This window comes from Pan troglodytes, chromosome 8 (genome assembly GCF_028858775.2).
Source record: "Pan troglodytes isolate AG18354 chromosome 8, NHGRI_mPanTro3-v2.0_pri, whole genome shotgun sequence".
NCBI classification, from domain to species: domain Eukaryota; kingdom Metazoa; phylum Chordata; class Mammalia; order Primates; family Hominidae; genus Pan; species Pan troglodytes.
Genome location: NC_072406.2, coordinates 106,259,305 through 106,280,735, shown reverse-complemented (window position 1 = coordinate 106,280,735; position 21,431 = coordinate 106,259,305). Strand labels below are relative to the sequence as shown.

At 39.1% G+C, this 21,431-nt stretch overlaps 1 protein-coding gene across 6 annotated transcripts in view; it reads right to left on the bottom strand.

Annotated features, from left to right (window-relative positions):
- PLCE1 (phospholipase C epsilon 1) overlaps nt 1-21,431 on the bottom strand; it is a 333,932-nt gene that overhangs the window by 276,461 nt on the left and 36,040 nt on the right. For all 6 annotated transcript variants that reach the window (XM_063782032.1, XM_063782031.1, XM_063782034.1 and 3 more), the window contains one exon: nt 19,380-20,949. In XM_063782032.1, the coding sequence (XP_063638102.1) occupies nt 19,380-20,585 (1,206 nt within the window). In that variant the 5' untranslated portion in view covers nt 20,586-20,949. The remainder of the gene's footprint in view (nt 1-19,379; nt 20,950-21,431) is intronic.

Below are 21,431 nucleotides of genomic sequence, written 5' to 3'. Positions count from 1 at the left end.
TATTTTACTAACAGCCACTTTAAGTTTCAATCTTAGCAGTAATTTTACAATGCCCATTGGCCTCTAACATTGCCAAGTGTTTGACCACATAATCAGAAATTTCCGGCTAGTTTTGGGATGCATATACTTATCTACAAAATTATTTGAATGACGTATCCTTTGGATGGGCATGGCTTCTTTTTTAGATGGATCAGTTTCTTTTACAATGAGCTTCAATGATGAAGCAGATGTTTAATCATCTAACTAGACCAGAGCAGCTGGCAAAATCTTCATGCACAGTTCTTACACATGAAAAACTGCAAATCTCTTCTGCAATTTCCATTTCTTCTAAGTAACTCTGAAAGTTTTTTTTTTTTTTTTTTTTTTTGAGTTGGAGTCTCGCTCTGTCACCCAGGCTGGTAACTCTGAAAGTCTTATTTGTTTGGCTTGAATTTTGCTTTTATCTTAACATTTTCTAATTCAGTGTATTCAGATATCTTGTCCCATTGGTAAGAAAATGATGCACTTCAAACCACTACTAAGTCACATGGCTTTTTGGTACCCCAAAATCCTTAATCTGAAAAAGTAGTTGAGGAGATCTTTTCAAGTTTCCATTGCCTAGTGATCTGACAGCTTCACAAACTAAATATTAATACTCTGCCTCAGCTCTTACAAGTATCCCATCCCATAAACTGGCCAGAGTTAGGAGCAGAACCATGTAAGTCAACAACCTTGATCATTTTCTCCATCACTTCATGCTGTGAACCTAGCCTACGCTTTCTTCTGAAGAAAGATGAAATGCAAGTTGGTTATACCAATCATCTCTTTGAATTGAACAAACTCTTGGAAGCTGTTTCTTCCTTCCTTTCCTTGCATATTATGACTACAAGTAAACTCAGTGTTTACATGTTTAGGAAAAACTTCTCTTAATTCATATGTGCTAGATAATTATTTTTTTGTTTTTAAAAAAAATTTTTTTTTTTGCAAAAAAACCTTCCAAGTATTACACTTATAGTTCAACTCATAAGCTACAAGGTTAGATGCCCTGACAGAGAAGAACTTGGTAGATTAGGGTAGTCTAAGAGCTCTTCACAAAAGGAATGGGATGTACTTACCTAGGTTTTGTTAAATGGCCAGGATCTTAAGTAGTGGAGTAATATAGTTTGGCTTTGTGTCCCCACCCAAATCTCATCTCTAACTGTAATCCCCATAGACCCCACGTGTTGAGGGAGTGTCCTGGTGGGAGGTGACTGGAGATTGGATCATGGGGGAAGTTTCCCCCATGCTGTTCTCATGATAGTGAATAAGTTCTCATAAGATCTGATGGTTTTATAAGTGTTTGACAGTTCCCCGTTCACATGCTTTCTCTCTCCCCTGCCACCTTGTGAAGAAGGTGACTGCTTCCCCTTCCGCCTGATTGTAAGTTTCCTAAGCCCTCTGCAGCCATGTGGAACTGTGAGTCAATTAAACCTCCTTTGTTTACAAATTACCCAGTCTCCAGTAGTATCTTTATAGCAGTGTGAAAATGGACTAATACGTGGAGTAAATAGAGATATGACAAGAAGAGGGAACTAGCTCAGGCAAGGACTTAAAGGCTGGTAGGAAACAGACTAGCACTATTCATAGAAGCCCCAAACGGTGAACAAACCAAATGACTGTTAACAGGGGAATGAATAAAGAGTGGGATATTCATGAAATGAAATGGGAAATAGCAATGAGAATGTACAAACTATAACTACATCCAGCAACATGGATGAATCTTACAGATATAAGGTTGGGTAAAAGGAGACATACAAAATAGTACCAACTATGAATTCTTTTATGTAATGTTCAAAAATAGGCCAAGTGAATGGTGTTAGAAGACAATATTAGTTTGTTTTGTGGGAGGGAGAGAGACACTGAAAGGAGATACAACAAAGGCTTCTGGGGTGCTAATATTCCATTTGTTGGTTTGGGTGCTGGCTAAATCTGTGTTTACTTTGTGAAATACATTGACCTGTACACCTTATATGATTTGCATATTTTTCTGTAGATGTGTTATACTTCAACAATAATTATGAGAGAGAGAGACAGACAGACAGACAGACAGGGTAACTAAAGGGCCAGGAATAGTAAAAACACTTCTTAGAAAATGTTGTTAGGACTTCCTAATGTTACTGGCACAGTGATGGATGAATTAACCAATGAACTAAATTAAAGGGCTCAGAGAAGGCCCACGCATGTATGGAATTTTGGTATATGATAGAGGTGACATGTCAGATTAGAGCTGGAAAATGAATATTGACACAGAAAATGACAACGGATTCCTGCCTACGTCACACCATATACAAAATCAAAGATTTAAATGGGTTAGGGAATTCGATGTCAAAAATAAAACTTTAAAGCTTCTAGCAGAAAATATAAGTGAATATCTTAGACTTTAGGTAGAGAGAAAACATTTAATAAACAAAAAGCAGTGTTCATAAAACTTTAATAAGTTTGACTATAAAATTTAAGAATTTTGCTTATTCAAAATCTTACAAAAAAGAAGACAATTAAAATCTAGGAGAAAGTATTAACACTATACACAAACAAAAAAAGATAATATCAAGAATATATCTGGCCAGGCACGCTGGCTCATGCCTGTAATCCCAGTATTCTGGGAGGCTGAGGCAGGAGCATAGCTTGAGCTCAGGAGTTCAAGACCAGCCTAGGCAACACAGTGAGACCCCATCCTTACTAAAAATAAAAAAAAATAGCCAGGCATGCATGCCTGTAGTCCCAGCTACTCGGGAGGCTGAAGTGGGGAGGATCTTTTGAACACAGAAGTTTGAGACTGTAGCGAGCCAAGATCCTGCCACTGCACTCTAGCATGGGTGACAGAGTAAGACTCTGTCTCTCTCCCTCTCTCTCTCTCTCTCTCTATATATATGTGTGTGTGTGTGTATATACATATATGTGTATATATACATATATATTTAATATATTTATATTATTTATAAATATATTAAATATATTTAATATATGTATATATGCACATATATATATTTAATAAATCCTACAAATCAATAAAGAAGCAGAAGCAACCCAACAGAAAATGGGCATTTTACACACACAAAAACTACATGGCCAATTAAAACACAAAAATATGGTAAACATCATCAGTGATCAGGAAAATGCAAAATTAAACAAAGAAATATTTTTTAATCCATTTGATTGGCAAAATAACAAGTTGAAACATATAAAGTATTAGAGAGAGTGTAGATCCAAAGAATATTTTGTACATCATGGTGGCAAGGGTTGGGGGGTGTGTAAACTGATGCAACCACTTTAGAAAACAGTTTACTACTATCTCCTAAATTTGAACATTCACATACCCTGTGTTTCAACAGTTTGCCTTCTAGGGATAAATCCAAGAGAAAATTTTGGACACATATAACAAAGAACATATACAAAAATATTCATGGATGGATTGTTTAAAATACCAAAAACATAGAAACACTCTAGATGTCCATCAACTGGAGAATGCACCAGTAAAGTATGATATATTCACATACAGGAATATAATACAGCAATTAAAACAAATGAACTACAGCAACCTACAAAAGTATAAATGAATCTTAGGAATAAAATACAGTGTAAAATAAGTCCCAAAAGATTGTACACAGTGTACCTTTATATAAACTTCAAAACAACTAAAATTTAAAATCTGAAGTTTTTTTTGACATGAATTTACATAGTAATCACCATTTTGAAGTGTACAATTCAGTGGCATTTATTAAAATATACAGTTCTTAAGAATACATGTAGATGCAATAACACTGTATAAAAGGAAAGTAAGGGAATGACAGAAACAGAATTAAGGAAGATGGTACCTGGGAAGGGAGGGACATGCAGAGGTTTGGGGTGGTCAAGAGCAGGGAACCATATGGCTAGGCATAGGGTTTGTCAAGGTTCTACTTTTACTATTGGCTGTTAAGTTCATCAGTGCTTATTTCACTACTGAAAATGACTAACTATATAAACAAAAAAACAAATAAAAATAAATACATTGGTCCCCTTTGCCTCACATCAACAGATGCTGGCAACAATTTCTGCAAAGTATAGAAGGCAATTTTCAAAATAGATGCTTTGAAAACACAACAGGAAAATTTCAGTTCTATTGAGAGCAATTATATCCCTTTAAATTTTATGTGAAGTCATAAAAGGGGGGAGGAAAAGAACTGGCTAAAACAAAATGGCAAAAGGGCCTCAGAAATCAATATTATTTTTGGAATAAATCCCATGGACTCCTGTGAAAGAAAACGGTGGTCAATTTTCTTATGGCGGAACACTTTGCCTTCTCACTGGTAGGGAGACAAGCAATTCTGGCCCCTGGCAGGAACTAATATCCCACTTCTCCCATGAAGCCTTCTAAGACTACCCAAATTACCCTGCCACTCATATAGCACTTAAGAGACAGTATACCACGTTTTATAGCTATTCTGTCAGGGTCCCTAGAGAAAAATCTTTATTTACCTGGAGGTAATATAGCATTGTGGTTAAAAATCAAGACAAGAATCAAAGAAGGTTGGTCCAATGGTAGTGGGTTATCAGAACTTATTAACAGTGTCACTAAAGTTGGTATACAAAACCCACTGCTAAATTTGGCTTTTTATTTTTTAAAAGGTTTTTTATTTTAAAAAGGTTATTTATAAAAAAAACAAAATTTTAAAAAAGAATAAAAGGAAACAACAACAGCTACATAGTGCCAGCTACTGTTCTAAATGCTGAAACATTTGTAACGTGTTTGTTAACATATGTTAACATTTAACGTATAAAAGTCTACTAATCTTTACAACAACTCTAAGAGGTAGGTACAATTATTTAGAAATAAATAGCGGCACAGAGAGGGTAAGTAACTTGCATTAAGCCTCAGAGCTATAAATAGTAAGTGCCGGGTCAGAATTTGAAACTAGGCATGCCCCTGACCTCATACCCTTAATCATTATGGTGCCTTAAGCCCTCCATTACTTAGCTGTTATAATTTGATCAGTTCAGCTCCACACCCAATGGGTCAGAAATAGTGTTTGGCATCCTGGCACAGGGCAGGAAAGTTGATTTGAGAGCAACCTGGGCTCCAGGCCTGGCTCTGAAACTGATGCCTGACCAGACCTGTGAAAGGCCATTGTCTCTTTGAGCCTCAGTTTCCTATTCTGAAAATGAAGGGTTGGACCTGATGGTCTCCAAGGCCCTTGCAGTGCTGATGTTTTATGAGCCTGGGGTTCCTGGCTCAATTCCTTGCAGCCCAGACCATACTGGCTCTTCCTGGGCCAGGTCTGGCCCCTCCTGCTGGGCTCAGTGTCTTGCATTTGGCTCTGCTTCTCACAAATAAAAGAAAAAGAACAACGGGAAATATCCTCCTGAGAGATTGGGAGGGACCCCATGGCTGCTCTGTATGCTTTGAAGCACTCACACTCATTAACCAGAGAGAACTACCTGCCAAGTGAAGGATGGAAAGAAACTAGACTAAGGGGAGAAATGAACTCACAAAACCTGGCTACATCCAAATTAAAAGGGCATCTCTGAGCACTTAAAGAATTGACAATGTTATTGCAACAAGATGTGCCAGTTTCTTAAAGAAATGAAGACAGGATCAGCCAAGAAAACCAGAATGGATCAGAGAAGGCAGGACAAACCTGAGAAACTATGCACCAACTAAGGTTATTATTATTATTTTTTTTACCACACCTGGCTAATTTTTTGTATTTTTATTAGAGACGGAGTTTCACCATGTTAGCCAGGATGGTCTCGATCTCCTGACCTTGTGATCCACCCGCCTCGGCCTCCCAAAGTGCTGGGAGTACAGGCGTGAGCCACCGCGCCTGGCCCAACCAAGGTTATTTGCAGCCTGGGAAGAGGATGAAATAAATGAGAGACAGACATGTCTGCCTCCACTATCCCACCATGAACTCTTCCAGGGCTGGTGCTGTGTTTCAGGAATGTATGCATCCCAGGAACTGTAAAGGCATTAGGGTTCAGAATCTGCCAACATCAACAGAGAACCTACTAGGTGACACAGCTATTTGTATCAGAAATGTATTTTTTATAATATTTTAGAGATGAGGAGAGAGAGTCTATAGAGACCTTGATTCCAGTTCTGGATCTTCCATCATTAGCTATGTAAATCTGTTCAAGTAATTTCACCTGTCTAGGGCCTTGGCCAGTTTATCCATAAAGCAAGGGACTGAACGTGATTATAGAAGATGGGCCAGGCCAGACACCATGGCTCATGCCTGTAATCCCAACACTTTGAGAGGTCAAGGCGGAAAGATCACTTGAGGCCCAGGAGCTTGAGACAAACCTGGGCAACAACGTGAGACCCTACCTCTACAAAAAATATATATATATTTTTTTGATTAGCCAGGTGTGGTGGCACGAGCCCATATTCCCAGCTTCTGAGGCAAGAGGATTACTTGACGCCAACCTGGGCAACGAAACAAGACCCAGTCTCTACAAAAAAAATTTTTTTAATTATCCGGGCATGGTGGTATGCATCTATAATCCCAGCTTCTCAGGAGGCTGAAGCAGGAGGACTGCTTGAGCCCAGGAGTTCCAGACTGCAGTGAGCTATTATTGCACCACTATACTTCAGCCTAGGTGACAGAGCAAGACCCTGTCTCTAAAGAAAAAATAATAAAAAAAATTTTTTAAAAAGATGAGCTAGCTCAAGAATCTATAGTTCCTAAAGTTACCAAATAATTATTTTATATTCATGTAGAAAAGCATTCACCTGAATTAATTTAATGTCTTCATATTTTAGGCCATTGGAACTCAACAGACTCCACTGTTCTGAGCATATAATGTATGAATACAAGAAAAAAAATCGAAGTTTTGGGCTTCAGAAGCTCTTCTGCTTCTGTTCCATGTGCTGCTAGCTAGCATGACCATGTGGGGCTGGGCATGTTGTGCCCTGTAGAAGGGCATCTAGCCGAGGAAGGTGGAAGAGATAGGGCTAAATTCCAATCTGCCCTTTGGCATGAGCTTTGTGCCCATGAGGCTCAGTCCAAACCAAAGCTGCATTCTGAGTTTGTGAGTGCCTCTGAACTGTCCATCAGCACTGAAGAGAGCCACAGCCAGGACTGTGAAGCAACGGCCAAGTCTGTGTTCAAGTTTGTGTTTTGTATACAAAACATATAGTTTTACCTTTGCTTAAAATATTTCCAGACATCTCCTTTCACCTCCATTCAATTTTTAAGATCTCTAATAAAACCAATCCTATCCTTTATAATCACATGTCAATATGGACCCAAACCAGCATTAGCCAGGATGCTTGAATGGATTGTTTCTAAAAATCTCAATCCAAGGGTTGAGACATTGTGCATAATGGCAGCATAAATGGAAAATGGGGACAACCTTTCAAGGTGATTCCTTGGAAAGGGACATTATTTAGCTGAGCAAGACCTGGAGTTTAAAATAAATCTATTTCATTACTTTCACATTTCCAAAACATGGTAGCTACTAAATGTACTCGGCAAAAATACAGAAAAATAAAAACTCTGAGAAAAACAGTCACTGGATTCTCAGGGCATCTAATGTGTTGTCTTTACATGTAGATGGTGATTCTTTGCCACCACTAGCAAGTCATTCATTTTGAGGCTCCTGACTTTTCTAGCAACCAATTAGATTTGCACTGGTTCATTCACATTCTTTTTCCTTTATGCTGTGATCGATAGCTACCAAGACCATTCATTCTGGATTTCCTGGGTCAGTCTCAATTTCAAATATTCTGCCCCTCTTTCCTCTGAATAAAAAGTTCCCAATTTTTTGTTTGGAAAATATGGTCACCATAATAATGGCATTCTCCTCACAAAAATATTAGTCAGGCCAGAGTCATACCATCATTACACTGCCCATATTTGGTTTGTGGCCATCAAAAGGAGAACTGGCTGGTTCAACCAGGGTCTGAAGCCATTTTCTTGGTCTCATTAAAGAGACAAATAATGCATTTGCTATTAAACAATTTAGAACTCAAATAAACTTTCCCCTTGTCCTGGAAGAGAGTTTCTCAAGGCTAAGGAGTTACTATCTGATGGAAGGGTACAAAAATCTGGAAAAAATGAAGCTATGGGGCTTTCCAACTGCCAAACTCCCACAGGCTGGCTCCCAATGCACATCACACTCACTATTAAAGTGTCACCATTTATAATTTGGTGCTAAATCTTTCTGAAGCTAAGCTACTCAGCATGGTCTACCAACAAATTGATTCTCTATTCCTTATTCTATTAAAACATAGGGATAAAATGAAGTAGGTGTTGGTGATAAAAGTTATCTAATCTCAAGTTGAAAATGAAGTTATTATTCATTCATGCCAGCACCCTGAAAGGGAAACCAAAGCGTCGGGTTTCCATAGCGGGTTCGACTCTGCGCTTGCAGCATTTATGAAAGGAAAACAGGCTGCCTCTGGTTTTGTTTTGTTGCCTCCTCTGTAGTTTTGTGTCTGTTTTTCCTCCAGGTGCCTCACTCTGAATCCTTTAGAGCATGGAGTAAGAGGAGAAAAGTTATACTTGCAGGGAGGTTTAAATAGTGTTTGCCAAGCACTTTAATATACAACACGCTTAGATTTTTTTCCTACCGCCTCACAACCTTGTGAAGTAGGTGAAAACTTCATTTTAATGGTGTGACTATGGAAAGAAATGCTACTGAGTCATGTCTTTCATACTTAGGTCAGTTGGTCAGAACCCTGAGAGATCACAGAAAACTAAATTAAAATGGAAAAATACTAACATACGTTGCCAGTATTTTTGGGTATCTCAGCATGATCGTGAATAAGCTATAGATTCTGACTCAAGATGTGTGCAGTTTGCTTTGGACTTTGTTCTTGCTTACTTACTTATAAAACTTCTTAACTGTACTTCTAAATTATAGCAATTCCGTAAAACATTCAAACCTTGGGGCTTGGTTTCCTCCTCCTAGCAGGCTGAGTCATAAAAAATAAATCTTAGCCATTTCAATAGACAACACACCCCTCGCATTAAGAATTGGTATTGTTCCCTGCATCTCCCATTTCATCCAAAAGTCACACCCAGTTCACATTTGAAGAAAAAAAAGAGCTCAGGGACTCATCCAGCTCAACATTTGCACATTTAATAAGAGAACAGAATTTCTGCCAAGTTATAGGGGTAAGTTGCATCAGAATCTTCCAGAGGAACTTAGGAGCAGTTATGAATATGGACTTTAGAGGTAGCCAGACCTGGGTTCAAGTGCTGACATGGTGTGACATTGGTCACACAGGACCCAATGAAATGGGGGTGTTTAACCTCATAGACAGTCACCATAAGAATGAAAGGAAAGAAAAGATAAAAGACAAGACATCTGGGAAGCCCAGTGTAAGACACAGTAAGCATCCAGCCAGTACTTACCATCTTACTTCTATAGACATTTCCAGGCTTAGCCAAATCCTCTGCCCTTCTACTACACAGTGTCAGGGAGTGAGTCACAAGATTCATTCCAAATCAAACCTCAAGGAGGCATTGCTGGGGGAGGTAGAATACTCAACCTGAAACTCAGGGTCAGGATTTAAATCAGGAAGCCACAGACTGGCACAATTTTAGACTTAAGAGGAAGTGTGTAATTTATAATTTGTTAAATTACTATATGCAAATTATAGACACAGTGCCTGACATACAGCAGGCAATGAATACATGTCTGCCCTCCCTCTTTTTTTAATACTGAAAAACACCTAAAATTCTCGGCCCTAAAGTGACTTGCTCAAGTCACACAAGCAGCCAATGGCAGAGCTGGAATTAGTACTTGGATCTTTTTAGAAGAGAGGGGTGCTGTTTCAGGTCTCTTACCAAAAGTATTGGTGTCAAATGGTTTGAAGGAACTAGACAAACACCTTCCAAACCCCAGGAATGAAATGATCTCCCCAACTTACAACGACAGCATGCTGTCCCTATCCCTCCACCACCACGCCCATCCCCGAACCCCCACTGACAGAAGCTAGATTCCCTCCAGTCCATGTGGAAAATTCTGTCTAGGAAGCACTGGGGGTTCTGAAGAGCAGAGACAGAGCTCTGGGGTCTTGAGATCGGGAAGCGTCTTTCCTTCTTGGCCCACTGAAGCACACAGCGGTCTCAGGTGTTCCCTTGTAAGCAAAAAGGATCCAGAAACTTTCTCAAGGGTTCTAACAGCCAGTTGAAATGGGGAGCCAGGGACAAGGAGATGCAAACATGACCTTTCAGGCCAAGTCTGGGGAGATGACAAGCATGGATTGCTGGGTTTGCAGGACTGAAAAAGATCCTTTTAAATTTCAATGGAAAATCCTGATTCCGTCCTACAGGTATTGCACAAAAGAACTGGTTCCAAGCTCTGAGGGTCAGGCGGAGGACAGCTAACAAGCCTGCAGTAGTTCTGGGGAAGGAAAGAAGGAGACAGCAGAAGTGGGTGGAAACCGCCCTTCTTCATTTATAATTCAAAGAGTCATTCGACAAATACATATGAGCACTGACTGTCAGAAACTCTGGCCTAGGGTCCAGGGTGGGAGTTGGGGGCTGGCAGAGAAGACCACCAAGAGAAAGTGAAACTAAGCTCAGGCCTGAAAGCTGAATGGGAGTTAGCCAGGTAGCGAGGGATGTTCTAAGCCAAGGATAGGCAAAGGTTTCATGTAAAGGACAAGATAACAAATATTTTAGTTTCTGCAGGTCATACAGTGTCTGTTGCGGCTATTTAACTCTGCCATTAGAGGGTAAAAGCACCAATAGACAATACATAAAAGAATGAGTATGGCTGTGCTCCCTAACCCTTATTAATGAGCAATAAAATTTCAATTCTATATAATTTTCATGTCATGAAATAGTATCCTTCTTTTGATTTTTTTCAACCATTTAAAAATGCAGAAGCCACTCTTAGCTTTTATTTTACAAATATCTGTATTGATGTACCTGAGGGTTCAGTCAAGGTCATTCCTGAACTAGGAAGATGGTATTCATTTCTAAACCACAGACTCTCTTAGGCCCTTGTACCAAGGCTAAGACTAGAGTGGGACAAGGGAGCTGCCCAGCACTCACAATTTAAGGAGGCACTCACTAAGAAGTATATGGGTGGCACTTCTGAGACCCTGAGAGAAGGTGCACAAGGGTGAGACACTCACTTGTCTCACCCTAGTGATAGCCCTGCTTGTACCTGTGCATAACGGAGTGCATTATTGTGATGTGGCGACCTCTTCCTCAACCATCACTGTGTTGGATGATGTCCTTGTGCCCAAGGTTGTGGACTGACAATCTCATTCCCAGCCACTGCTCTGGGGTGCAGAGTTTGGATAATAAGAAAAACAATTTAGATAACAACATTTAGGCAGAAAGGGAGGAGGGAAAAAAAAGAAAAGCTATGCAGACTGGAGTTTGGGAGAATCTGGAGAAGTTGGAAAATTTTTAAAATCATATTTGGAGCCAGGCACAGTGGCGCATGCCTGTAATCCCAGTACTTTCAGAGGCTGAGGCAGGAGGATCAGTTGAGGCCAGAAGTTGGAGACTAGCCTGGGCAACATAGCAAGATCTTGCTGCTACAAAAAATTTTTTAATCATATTTGAAAGTTGTTGCTGGTAGAATAATGTGAGAAATATTGAGAAGGAGATGAATGTCCAAGGGACATGTTTAACAAGCTCCACTGTAAATAAAATTGTAAACCTCCTTTGCCACTTGCTTGATCTTCATTCATATATCTATACCTATACATATATCTAAATCTATTTGCAAACCACATATCTGATAATGAACTTATATTCAGAATATGTATCAAAAATAAAAAAGACACCTCAATTTAAAAATGGGCAAATAATTTGACTAGACATTTCTATGATATACAAATGGCTAAGAGCACATGAAAAGATGTTCAGCATCATTTGCCATCAGGAAGATGCAAATCAAAACAATGAAATATCAGTTTACACCCACTAGGATGGCTATAACCAAAAGACAGACAATAAGAAACACTGTTCAAGATGTGGAGAAAGCAGGCTGGGTGTGGTGGCTCACGCCTGTAATCCCACCACTTTCGGAGGCCAAGGTGGGCGGATCACCTGAGGTCAGGAGTTTGAGACCAGCCTGGCCAACATGGCAACACCCTGTCTCTACTAAAAATATAAAAGTTAGCTGGGCATGGTGGCACGCATCTGTAATCCCAAATACTCATGCCTCAGGCTGAGGCATGAGAATTGCTTGAACCCAGGAGGCAGAGGTTGCAGTGAGTCTAGATCGTGCCACTGCACTCCAGCCTGGGCAACAGAGCAAGACTCCGTCTCCAGGAAAAAAAAGATATGGAGAAACTAGAACCCTTTTGCATTGCTGGTGGGAATGTAAAATGTGTAGCTGCTTTGGAAAACAGTCTGGCCATTCCTGAAAAGATTAAACAGAGTTATCATGTGACCCAGCAAGTCCAATCCTGGGTATTTATCCAAAAGAAATGGAAACTATGTCCACACAAAAACTTCTGCATGAATGCTCACAGCAGTATTATTCATAATAATCCAAAAGTGGAAACAACTCAATGTCCAACAATTGATGAATAGATAAATAAAATGGGGCATAATCATACAATGAAATATTATTCAGCAGTGAAAAGTATGAAGTATTGATTCATGCTACTGTATAAATGAATATTTAACCTTTAAAAGATTATGCTAAGTGAAAGAAGCCAGTCACAAGACCAAACAGTATGAAAGTCCAACCATATGAAAGTCCAGAATAGGGAAATCTATAGAGACAGAAAGTGGATTAGTGGTTCCTTAGGGCTGGGGGAGAGGCACAGGATGGGGCGATAGAGGGTGATAGCTAAAAGAAACAGGGTTGCTTTTTGAGATGATGAAAATGTTCTAAAATTGACTGTAGTGATGCCTGCACATATCTGTGAACATATTTAAAACCACTGAATTGTATACCTTAACTGGGTGAATTGTATGGTATGTGAATTATACATCAATAAAGCTGTTAAAAAAAATAAGAAGAAACCAAAGCATTTCTCCTCCCCTTCAAGGAAATCTGCTATTGTGTTTCAAAGGACTGGCTTTCCCTACCCTTGAACGATGATAGCATGACTTTGTATTGCTGAAGGCTGAGGGAGTTTTCTGCTGAGCTTTCTCAGGGTTTGAGGAGTGATGGCCTAAATAAGAAGGAAGGGTTTGGGGTTCCTTGTAAGGGACTGAGCCTTGGGGTTAGGGGTTCAGGGTTCTGGTGCCTGAGCTCTAGAAGACCCGTATTTAATGTGAAGCTCTGAATGTGTTTAGGCAAGCCACTAGAATAAAGAACCACTGAAAGGGGCACCATTTGGTTGTCATGGTGCCAGAAAATAAGCCCAGCACTGCTGTCTAAGAACAGCTTTTGAGAGAGGGTGCTGTCTGAGCCACCAGTTAGTCTAGTCATGGGGGTCAGTGGGTGCACCTCCCCCCACTGATGCTTCAAATCCTTGAATGCTGAATCATTTGGTCAACAGGGTGGAAACCTCCTCTCTAACCCCAGGACTCCCTTAAGCTCAGAAGGGGCCACTTCTATGACTCATGACTTTTCAGAGGTCATTCAAAGGGCAGCTTGAGTCTCCAGTCTGTAAAATACAGGTTGTAGAGCATATCAGGGTTTCACCAGATGGTTTTATCCTTGCCCACTGGATCTAATTCTTTTCAGGCCACATACTACCATGGCCCATTTTCAGGGATGGGGCCTCTCCAGCTGCTAATTCCCATTATGTAGGACATCTAGGGAAAAGAAAAATAATAATAATCCTAATGCTGATACTGTCCAAAGAATACTATGAGAATAACAGTGGCCACCAGTGCATTTACCTTACACTGGAATCCAGAGTCAAGGTTTTTCATTCCCGCTCTTACCAAATCTTAGCCAAAGGGCTGGTATAACTACAGAGATGCGGGGGGACATTTATCCTACAGTGCACTAATGCAGCTAATAAGGGAAAGCAGTCCAATCATCACAAAGCTGGACTCTGACAGCCATCACATTTTCCACTGAGGCACTAGACATGACTAAACTGCACAGGAGCTGAGAGGAAGCTGGATTCCCTTTCACTGTGCCCAGCAGGAAGGGGCCAGCATCATCCTATACCCATGTCATCAACCCATCACTACCCTTCGTAATGAAAGAGGCAGCCTGGCAAATCACCAAGCACAGGCTTCCAGCTAAGCCTAAGCACCCCACGAAATTTTAATTGTCTCAAGGTCCAAACTGTACCCTAGCTCCAGGGCAACCAAATTTCCAGACCAGAAAACAAGACATGTTGCTATCTCAACAGCAATCCCTTACAACATTGAACAGTGGGGCTCAATGGATATTTTATCATCCATAAACATTACGACTTAGAAGATGAATTTATTAGCGGTTGGTCCCTTTACACACAACAGACATCTCTCCCCTAAGGTTCAGGTCTCTTCAATTTGAAAGAGGCAAAATATAGAATCAAGGACATGTATACCAACAAAGGCATTTTTGTGAAACACTAAAAAAAAAATTGCCTGTTAGGTTTAATTTTCTGTTCTTGAGAGTAAAGTATGAAGAAGAAAGGCACCTTTTAAAAGGAAGAAAGCAGAATAAGAAGCAGCAATACAGAAGCTGCTTTTGACCTTCCTTTTTAAATTATAGCTTTTCTAGACTGATTTAAAATTTTTTTATTCAATCTTTACATTTTTATTCTTTGTTTTTTACTCTTTAGTTTATCTGAGTTTTTTTTCTATTTTGTCATACATATTCTTGTACAGTAAATCTTGTGGAACAAAGAAGGGAAATAAGTAAAGTGATAATACAGGAGCCAGTGGAATTTCTGCCCTGGCACCTTCACATTCTCTGAGTGCACATGGATCTCAGGTTACATGAGCAATTCCAGCAAGGCAGAAGCAGAAACTTCTTGTACTTCACATTCAAGATAACTATATGGATCTAAACTCCTCAAAATTCAGGCAGGTTGAGAATTTTTTTTTAAAGGAAAAACACCCCTAACCAATCTTTAGCTTGGAGACTTTAGCCACCCATCAAAATATCCTGTCTTATTTCAGAGCAGGAGAGAGGGAGTATGACTGTAACTGGATAAGGGATAGGGTTTTAATTTCTTATGAGGAGGAGAAGGAGGATACCAGTAGTTAGTATGTCAGCAAGCATTAATCTTCATTAATGTTTTCCATTCAAATCCAATCTTCTCTACACAGCTGTGCAAATATAAATTAAATGGGTCATTCTGACCAAGGTATCCAAGAAAAAAAATGTTTAATGTGAGGGCCAAGGAATTAATTGGACAAACAGCACATTCTTTAAATGTGTGGGAAGGATTGTTCAAACTACCTCATTATAGATTGAGAAACATGAATTCAAATTCATACCACTGTAAACATCCCTGAGTGAGAAGACACACAGCAGAAGGTGGTGGAAATGTGTTCTCGACAAAGCATATCCACAGTGGCCAGAGTGAGCAGAGCAGCACTCACTCCTTGCTAGAACTGTGCGGTGGGTAGCATCTCATTTAACGCCACAATAACACCATTATTCTCAGTTTATAAAAAAGGTAATTAGGAACAAAGAGGTCAAACTGTGTACCAGAATTCACATGGCTAGTCAGTGATGGAGTGAGGGTCACAATTTAAATTCAGGTCGACTGACTCCAGAGACTGTATTTGTAACCATTACATTGCCCTTATTCTCTATATACTTGGCATTATGCTTGCATTATGGAGAGTAAAATAATGCAGAACTTATTTCTTGTCCTTAATCGATTTACAATCTGATTGAGGAACCAGAACGGACACATATCAAATAACCAAAACACAGGAAAAGGAGCATATCATTAAGATCTGCATCTTTGAAGGAAGTAATTCATAGGAGCTGGGAAAAACTAGTTATAATTCACCCGTGCAACTTTTGAGAATTTCTACCAGATTCTAAACTAAAAAACAAGATATACAGAACACCATACCTTAAAAAATACTGATTCATTGCTGATATGGTGTGGTTTGAATATTCAGAAAGGGCCCCCCCTTTAGAAATCTCCCTTAAGAAAGGACAGGACAACCAGCCTATTCCCCAGCTGCATCTTAATGGTTAATAAAAATGCCAATAGCCTCCTCCAAGCCTGCTCAGACCAAGGGGATAAAAGTTCCTGGAGTCTACTCTGACAGGTGTGGCAAGCTCTCCCAGCCTCCAGAGACTAAGAAGCAGGGAAGAGACAATTTGCATCATCCCTTTTGTCCTTTTCAATTAGAAATTAACCATCCCAGGCCTTTGATGAACAAGGGCAGGTTTGAGCTGGGGACCAGTGAAGAAGCTCAGAAGAAACAGCAGCAGGGCTATAGAAAAGAAGAAACTGGAGGAGGGTATAGGCATACCAAAAATTATTCTGAAATTTACACCCGATTCACAACCCTCATAGGGAAACAATGATAAAGGTTCTAAAGCAACCTATTTCCATTCACTTTGCTATATTTAAATTTCGATTGTGCTCTTAATGTTCAAGTGTACATGATTTTTTAAACCACTGCATTTTTAACTAAGATGACACGTTGCTCTCAGCAGCAGTTTCATGGCAGGGAGATGCTGTGCAAGTCATCTAGTGCTGAGCAGGACAGGCATGCTGGTGACAGGCTCCTTGTCTGTGACTCAGGTTTCATGTGGAATCAGGTCAAGAGACACAGAAACACATCCCTAGACACTGGCTGGGGTGAGTGGTCAACTGTATAGAGAAGGACCTGCAGGCTTTCACTTTTCAGGCAGGTTCCCAGGTCAGCCCAAATGTTCCTAAGAACCCAAGCAGTGTCTTTTTTAGGGAAAGGCAAATATTCCTGAAATGTCCTGATCAAAAAGCAAAGAGCTCTGTTTAAACTCCTAGCCAATGGTTCCCAACTCCATAGAATCTATAGAATCACCAAGAGAACTTTGAAAAAAATATTCATGCTGTGCCCTACCCCAGTGATTCTGATTCAAAGGGCCTGAGGAGGGGTCTGGACAGTGACTGTGACGTGTAAGCAGGGTTACAATCACCATATCTAACATGGCCAAGTCTGAGATACCGTGAGCATCAATGAATGGGGTCACTCAATCAACAGATGCTGAAACGAACAGAATTCTTCCGTTCTTTTAAAAGCTTCCTCTGAATTTTATTCCTTTCTGGATCTTAAGAAACCACCTAGGAGTGTCAGCTGCCTGGATTAAATCTTAGTTATTTCACTTACTAGCTAAGTAACCTTGATGAGGTACATAATTTCTCAGGAAATCAGTTTGCTTAGCAATAAAATACTGTTAATTATCATATCAAAATCCTAAGGTAGTTAAGATGATTGTACAACATGGAATATGTAAATTATTTAGCCCAATATCTGGCATTTGTTGAATGCTCAATAAATGTTAGCTACCCTGATTGATGACTCAAATGGTTGGGCTGTGTCCCTACCCAAATCTCACCTCAAATTGTAATAATCTCCATGTGTCAAGGGCAGGGCCAGGTGGAGATAATTGAATCATGGGGGCGGTTTTCCCTATAGTTTTCTCATGGTAGTGAATAAGTCTCATAAGATATGATGGTTTCATACATGGGTGTTCCCCTGCATATGATTTCTTGCCTGCCACCATATAAGACATGTCTTTGCTCCTCTTCTGCCTTCCGCCATGATTGTTTGGCCTGCCCAACCATGTGGAACTGTGAGTCCACTGAACCTCTTTTTCTCTGTAAATTACCCAGTCTTGACTATGTCTTTATTAGCAGCATGAGAACAGACTAATACAATGATGATGATGATGATGAAAGTAAAAATATAGCACTTATATTTCAATAAAAATGATGTTTCTCTAGACCAGGTGCTTATTTCTAGGGTCAGGTTTTAAAGGACTTATGAAAAATTGGAATGTGAGAGTTCTAGAAACAGTTTCACATAGAGGATGACTGAAGGAAGCAAGAGTTTTCAGGATAAAAAAATCCAAGATGGCACATGGCACTGTCCTCAGATGTACAGATAAGGTCTGAGAGCAGGCAGCCTGATCATGTGTATTTCCAGAGCAGGATTCTTAAAGAGGGGAGACTGTGGATAGAATTCAGAGAACCTGGAAATCTGGTTGAGGAAAAAAAAGTGATTCATTATTTTCATTAATCTCAAAAAGGAAATTTAGCATTTCCTTTAATTCTGAATATAAGCAACAAACTTCAGTAGTAGTAATAGTAACTGTGATCTTGTCACCAATAGAAGTCACAGATACTTCCATATCCTATTACAGTTGTGATAGATATCCTAAAATGTTATTGATATTTAGGGTGACCGACTGCTCTGGTTTGGTCTGAAGGGTTTTCCAGGACATGGAATTTACAGTGCTAAAACTGAGAAAATTTCAAGAAATCCATACTATATATACATAAGTATATATACATAATCCAATATACGCATAAGTATACAATCTATACTTATGAATATAAGGACTTATATTCATCACTACAATTATCCCTCAATAGCTCAGAGGAATTGGTTCCAGAACTGCCCCCTACCCCCTTGAACACCAAAGTTCAAGAATGCTCAAGTCCCTTATGTAAGATGGCCTAGTATTTGCATATAACATACATGCATCTTCCCGTATACTTTAAATCTTCTCTAGATTACTTAGAATATCTTATACTATGTAAATAGTGTTACAGTGTATTAGATTGTAAAATTTGTGTTATTTTTTATTGTTATATTGTTATTTTTTGTTTCTTACAAAAATATTTTCTATATGCAGTTGGTTGAATCTGTGGATACAGATGAGGGCTAATTCTATTTTGAAATTATGATAGTTATCACATAACTAGATATTATTATTTAATGTATTAATAAAGAAGCACCTAAATTGCCAGGTTAATTTTTAAAAACTTGATAAATGTATATCAGCATAACTTGTCCTTTATGATGATTTCTATTTCATCTGATTCATTTAAAAACATTATTCTGAATCCATAGGTTTCATCACTTTGCCAAAGGAATCCATGGCATAAAAAAGTTTAAGAGGGAAGGAAGTGGGGCCATTAGTTGGAAAATGAAAAAAAACAGAATTAAGTTCTGTTAGGTCTGGAGACCTAAAAACAATAATGAACTACACCATAGAAGAGGACCCAGGCATTTATCTCAAAAGAACACAAACAGATAATCAACAAATGGAGTCATTTTTCCACTACCAGGAAATCTCCCTAATTCCTCCACTCCCAATAACAGTATTTTCTGACACACTTTTATGTTGTTGCAGTATCAACTCAATCTTGATAGCTATCAATTGGAGTATCTGTTTTCAATAACCGCAAATGCTTAACCTAAGAATCATAATTTGACAGATCTTAAAATTTCTCATCAATTATGACAATGGAAATTTGGACTTTTTTTTTTTTAAAAAAAAGCAAGTTTAAAGAAATGGTAAAAAGAAACTCAAATGCTTACAGGATACCACTGGGCTTCTGACAGATGTTGGCTCCCATCTTGCCTTATCTCCACTGTTGACGGGGGTTCCATTACTCTCCCACAAGGCAGTAAGGCACCATTTCTCTTCTGATCTATGTAACTCCATGCAGTCAGCCCAATGTGGCCAGAAGGCAGAGTTCTCACAATTGCTCTTGTTCCAGTATACACAGATTTCTTAACTTCTCTGTCATTTTTACAGAATCTCCTGACTAACAAAGTGGATCGCTCCTTTTTGTTTTTAAAAGCATCTTCTTCTACATCATCACAATTATCAGGGAAGTCCTCAAAATGGCTCAAAAAGGTCTTGGCAGCTTGACTGTCAGTAAAGTCTTTCCTACAAAAGCTATCACCTGAATATACCATGTCAACCTTCTCGCAAGAGCCTTCAAAGCAAAAGTATTTATCATTCAAGGTGTCACAATGATCACACTGCAGCTGCTCATTCTTATTATCACAATTTTTGGCCAATTCCATCAGTTTACAGGTATATGCCACATAGTTTTTCTTTTGCTTCTCCTCACCCCCAGGTAGTGGTACACAATTTCCACAATCGTCTAAAATTAAGTTTTCTGATAGGGTACAGAAAGTGTCTGACATTCTTCTGTCAACTTCATAATGAAAATGAAATACCGCCCTTCTGCTGTCAGGGTGTGCTCTGCCTGTCTCTATGATCGCTGACTGATTTCCTAAAGGACTAATGCCCATGGAAGGTCTGTCTAGTTCCAGTTGAATTCCAGGGAACACCTTTCTTTCCAGTGGAGAAGGAATTCCAGTTTCTAAACACAAGTCTTCCTCAGCAACAGAGTTGTACATTTCATAAAACTGTCTCTGAGGAAGGCCATGCTGATGGTTTCTCAATATGTTGTTGCAGTTAATGTTAAGGTTTTTTGCAGAATCTGGCATGATTTTCTCCCAACATTTTTCATTACTGTTCTCATCACTCACTATTTTCTCCCTTGCTATGGAGAGAATCTTTGGCAAGTTGCTTCCAGAAGGTTCTTCTTTAAGTTTGTTCAGTCGTGAGATGGTATGAGAAGTCTCCCCACTTCGTCTGACAGTATGTGCTTTTGAAATATTGATGTCTGAGACCTTTTCACTACTTTCATCTGCAGCCGACTGGGCAGAAACCACTTTTCTCTGAGTCACAGGTATGAGAACAGAAGCTGTTATTTCTTCAGAAGTCATCTTGGACTAACACACAGGTTTTGACTATTGTTCTATTTTTCCTCCCTGGTGATCATGTCAAGGTTTTAATAAAATGACTGATTATTATGACAATCTCAGATACACAAGTCCTCCCAAGGAACAAAGGGATAATTCCTTTCATTCAGGAGCATTAAGAGGCAAATAAATTTTCTTAGTTATAACTTCCTATCATGAATATATATTTTTTCTAGATCAGGGTTTTAAGGTGGTAGATCAATTTTCCTTCCTCTGTTACCTGAAGCAAAATTTTTTGAAGACTTTTACTCGGGATTGCACTCTGCAACTTCTGATCCATCACTGATTTGCAATGATTTTTAAATCCAGTTTGAATGATTCCTGTTTCCTGTAAGAAAAGAGATAATGTCAAACACTGTGGCACTCAGTGAGTTTTTAAAAAAATGATCTCACAATCCTAAGATACAGACCAATTTTGAGAAAAAAGGTTTTTTTTGCAATCAGAAGTTGGTTTTTATGTTTTTAGTATTTATTTTTTTATTTAATATTTCAGAACTTCTGCTTCCAGCCAAAATGGAGTAACAAGGGCAAGATTTGTTCATCCACCTTAAATAACTAAAAAGAAAATCAGAAAAAAACCCAATGGTTTTCAGATATTGAACAACAGGCAACACAGACATTGATCTCTGAAAGAAGAAAAAAAAAAGAAGTGAGCCCTATAAATGCCCTAGCTTACTGCTTAGAAAGTTTCCAGGCAACAAGGCAGGGAAGGGAAACTCAGGTAAAATCCAACAATTTACCTGAGTAGAAGAGAAATAGTTAAGACTTCAGGGAGGCCAAGGAAGCTAGAGAAAAAAGGCATATTAAGCA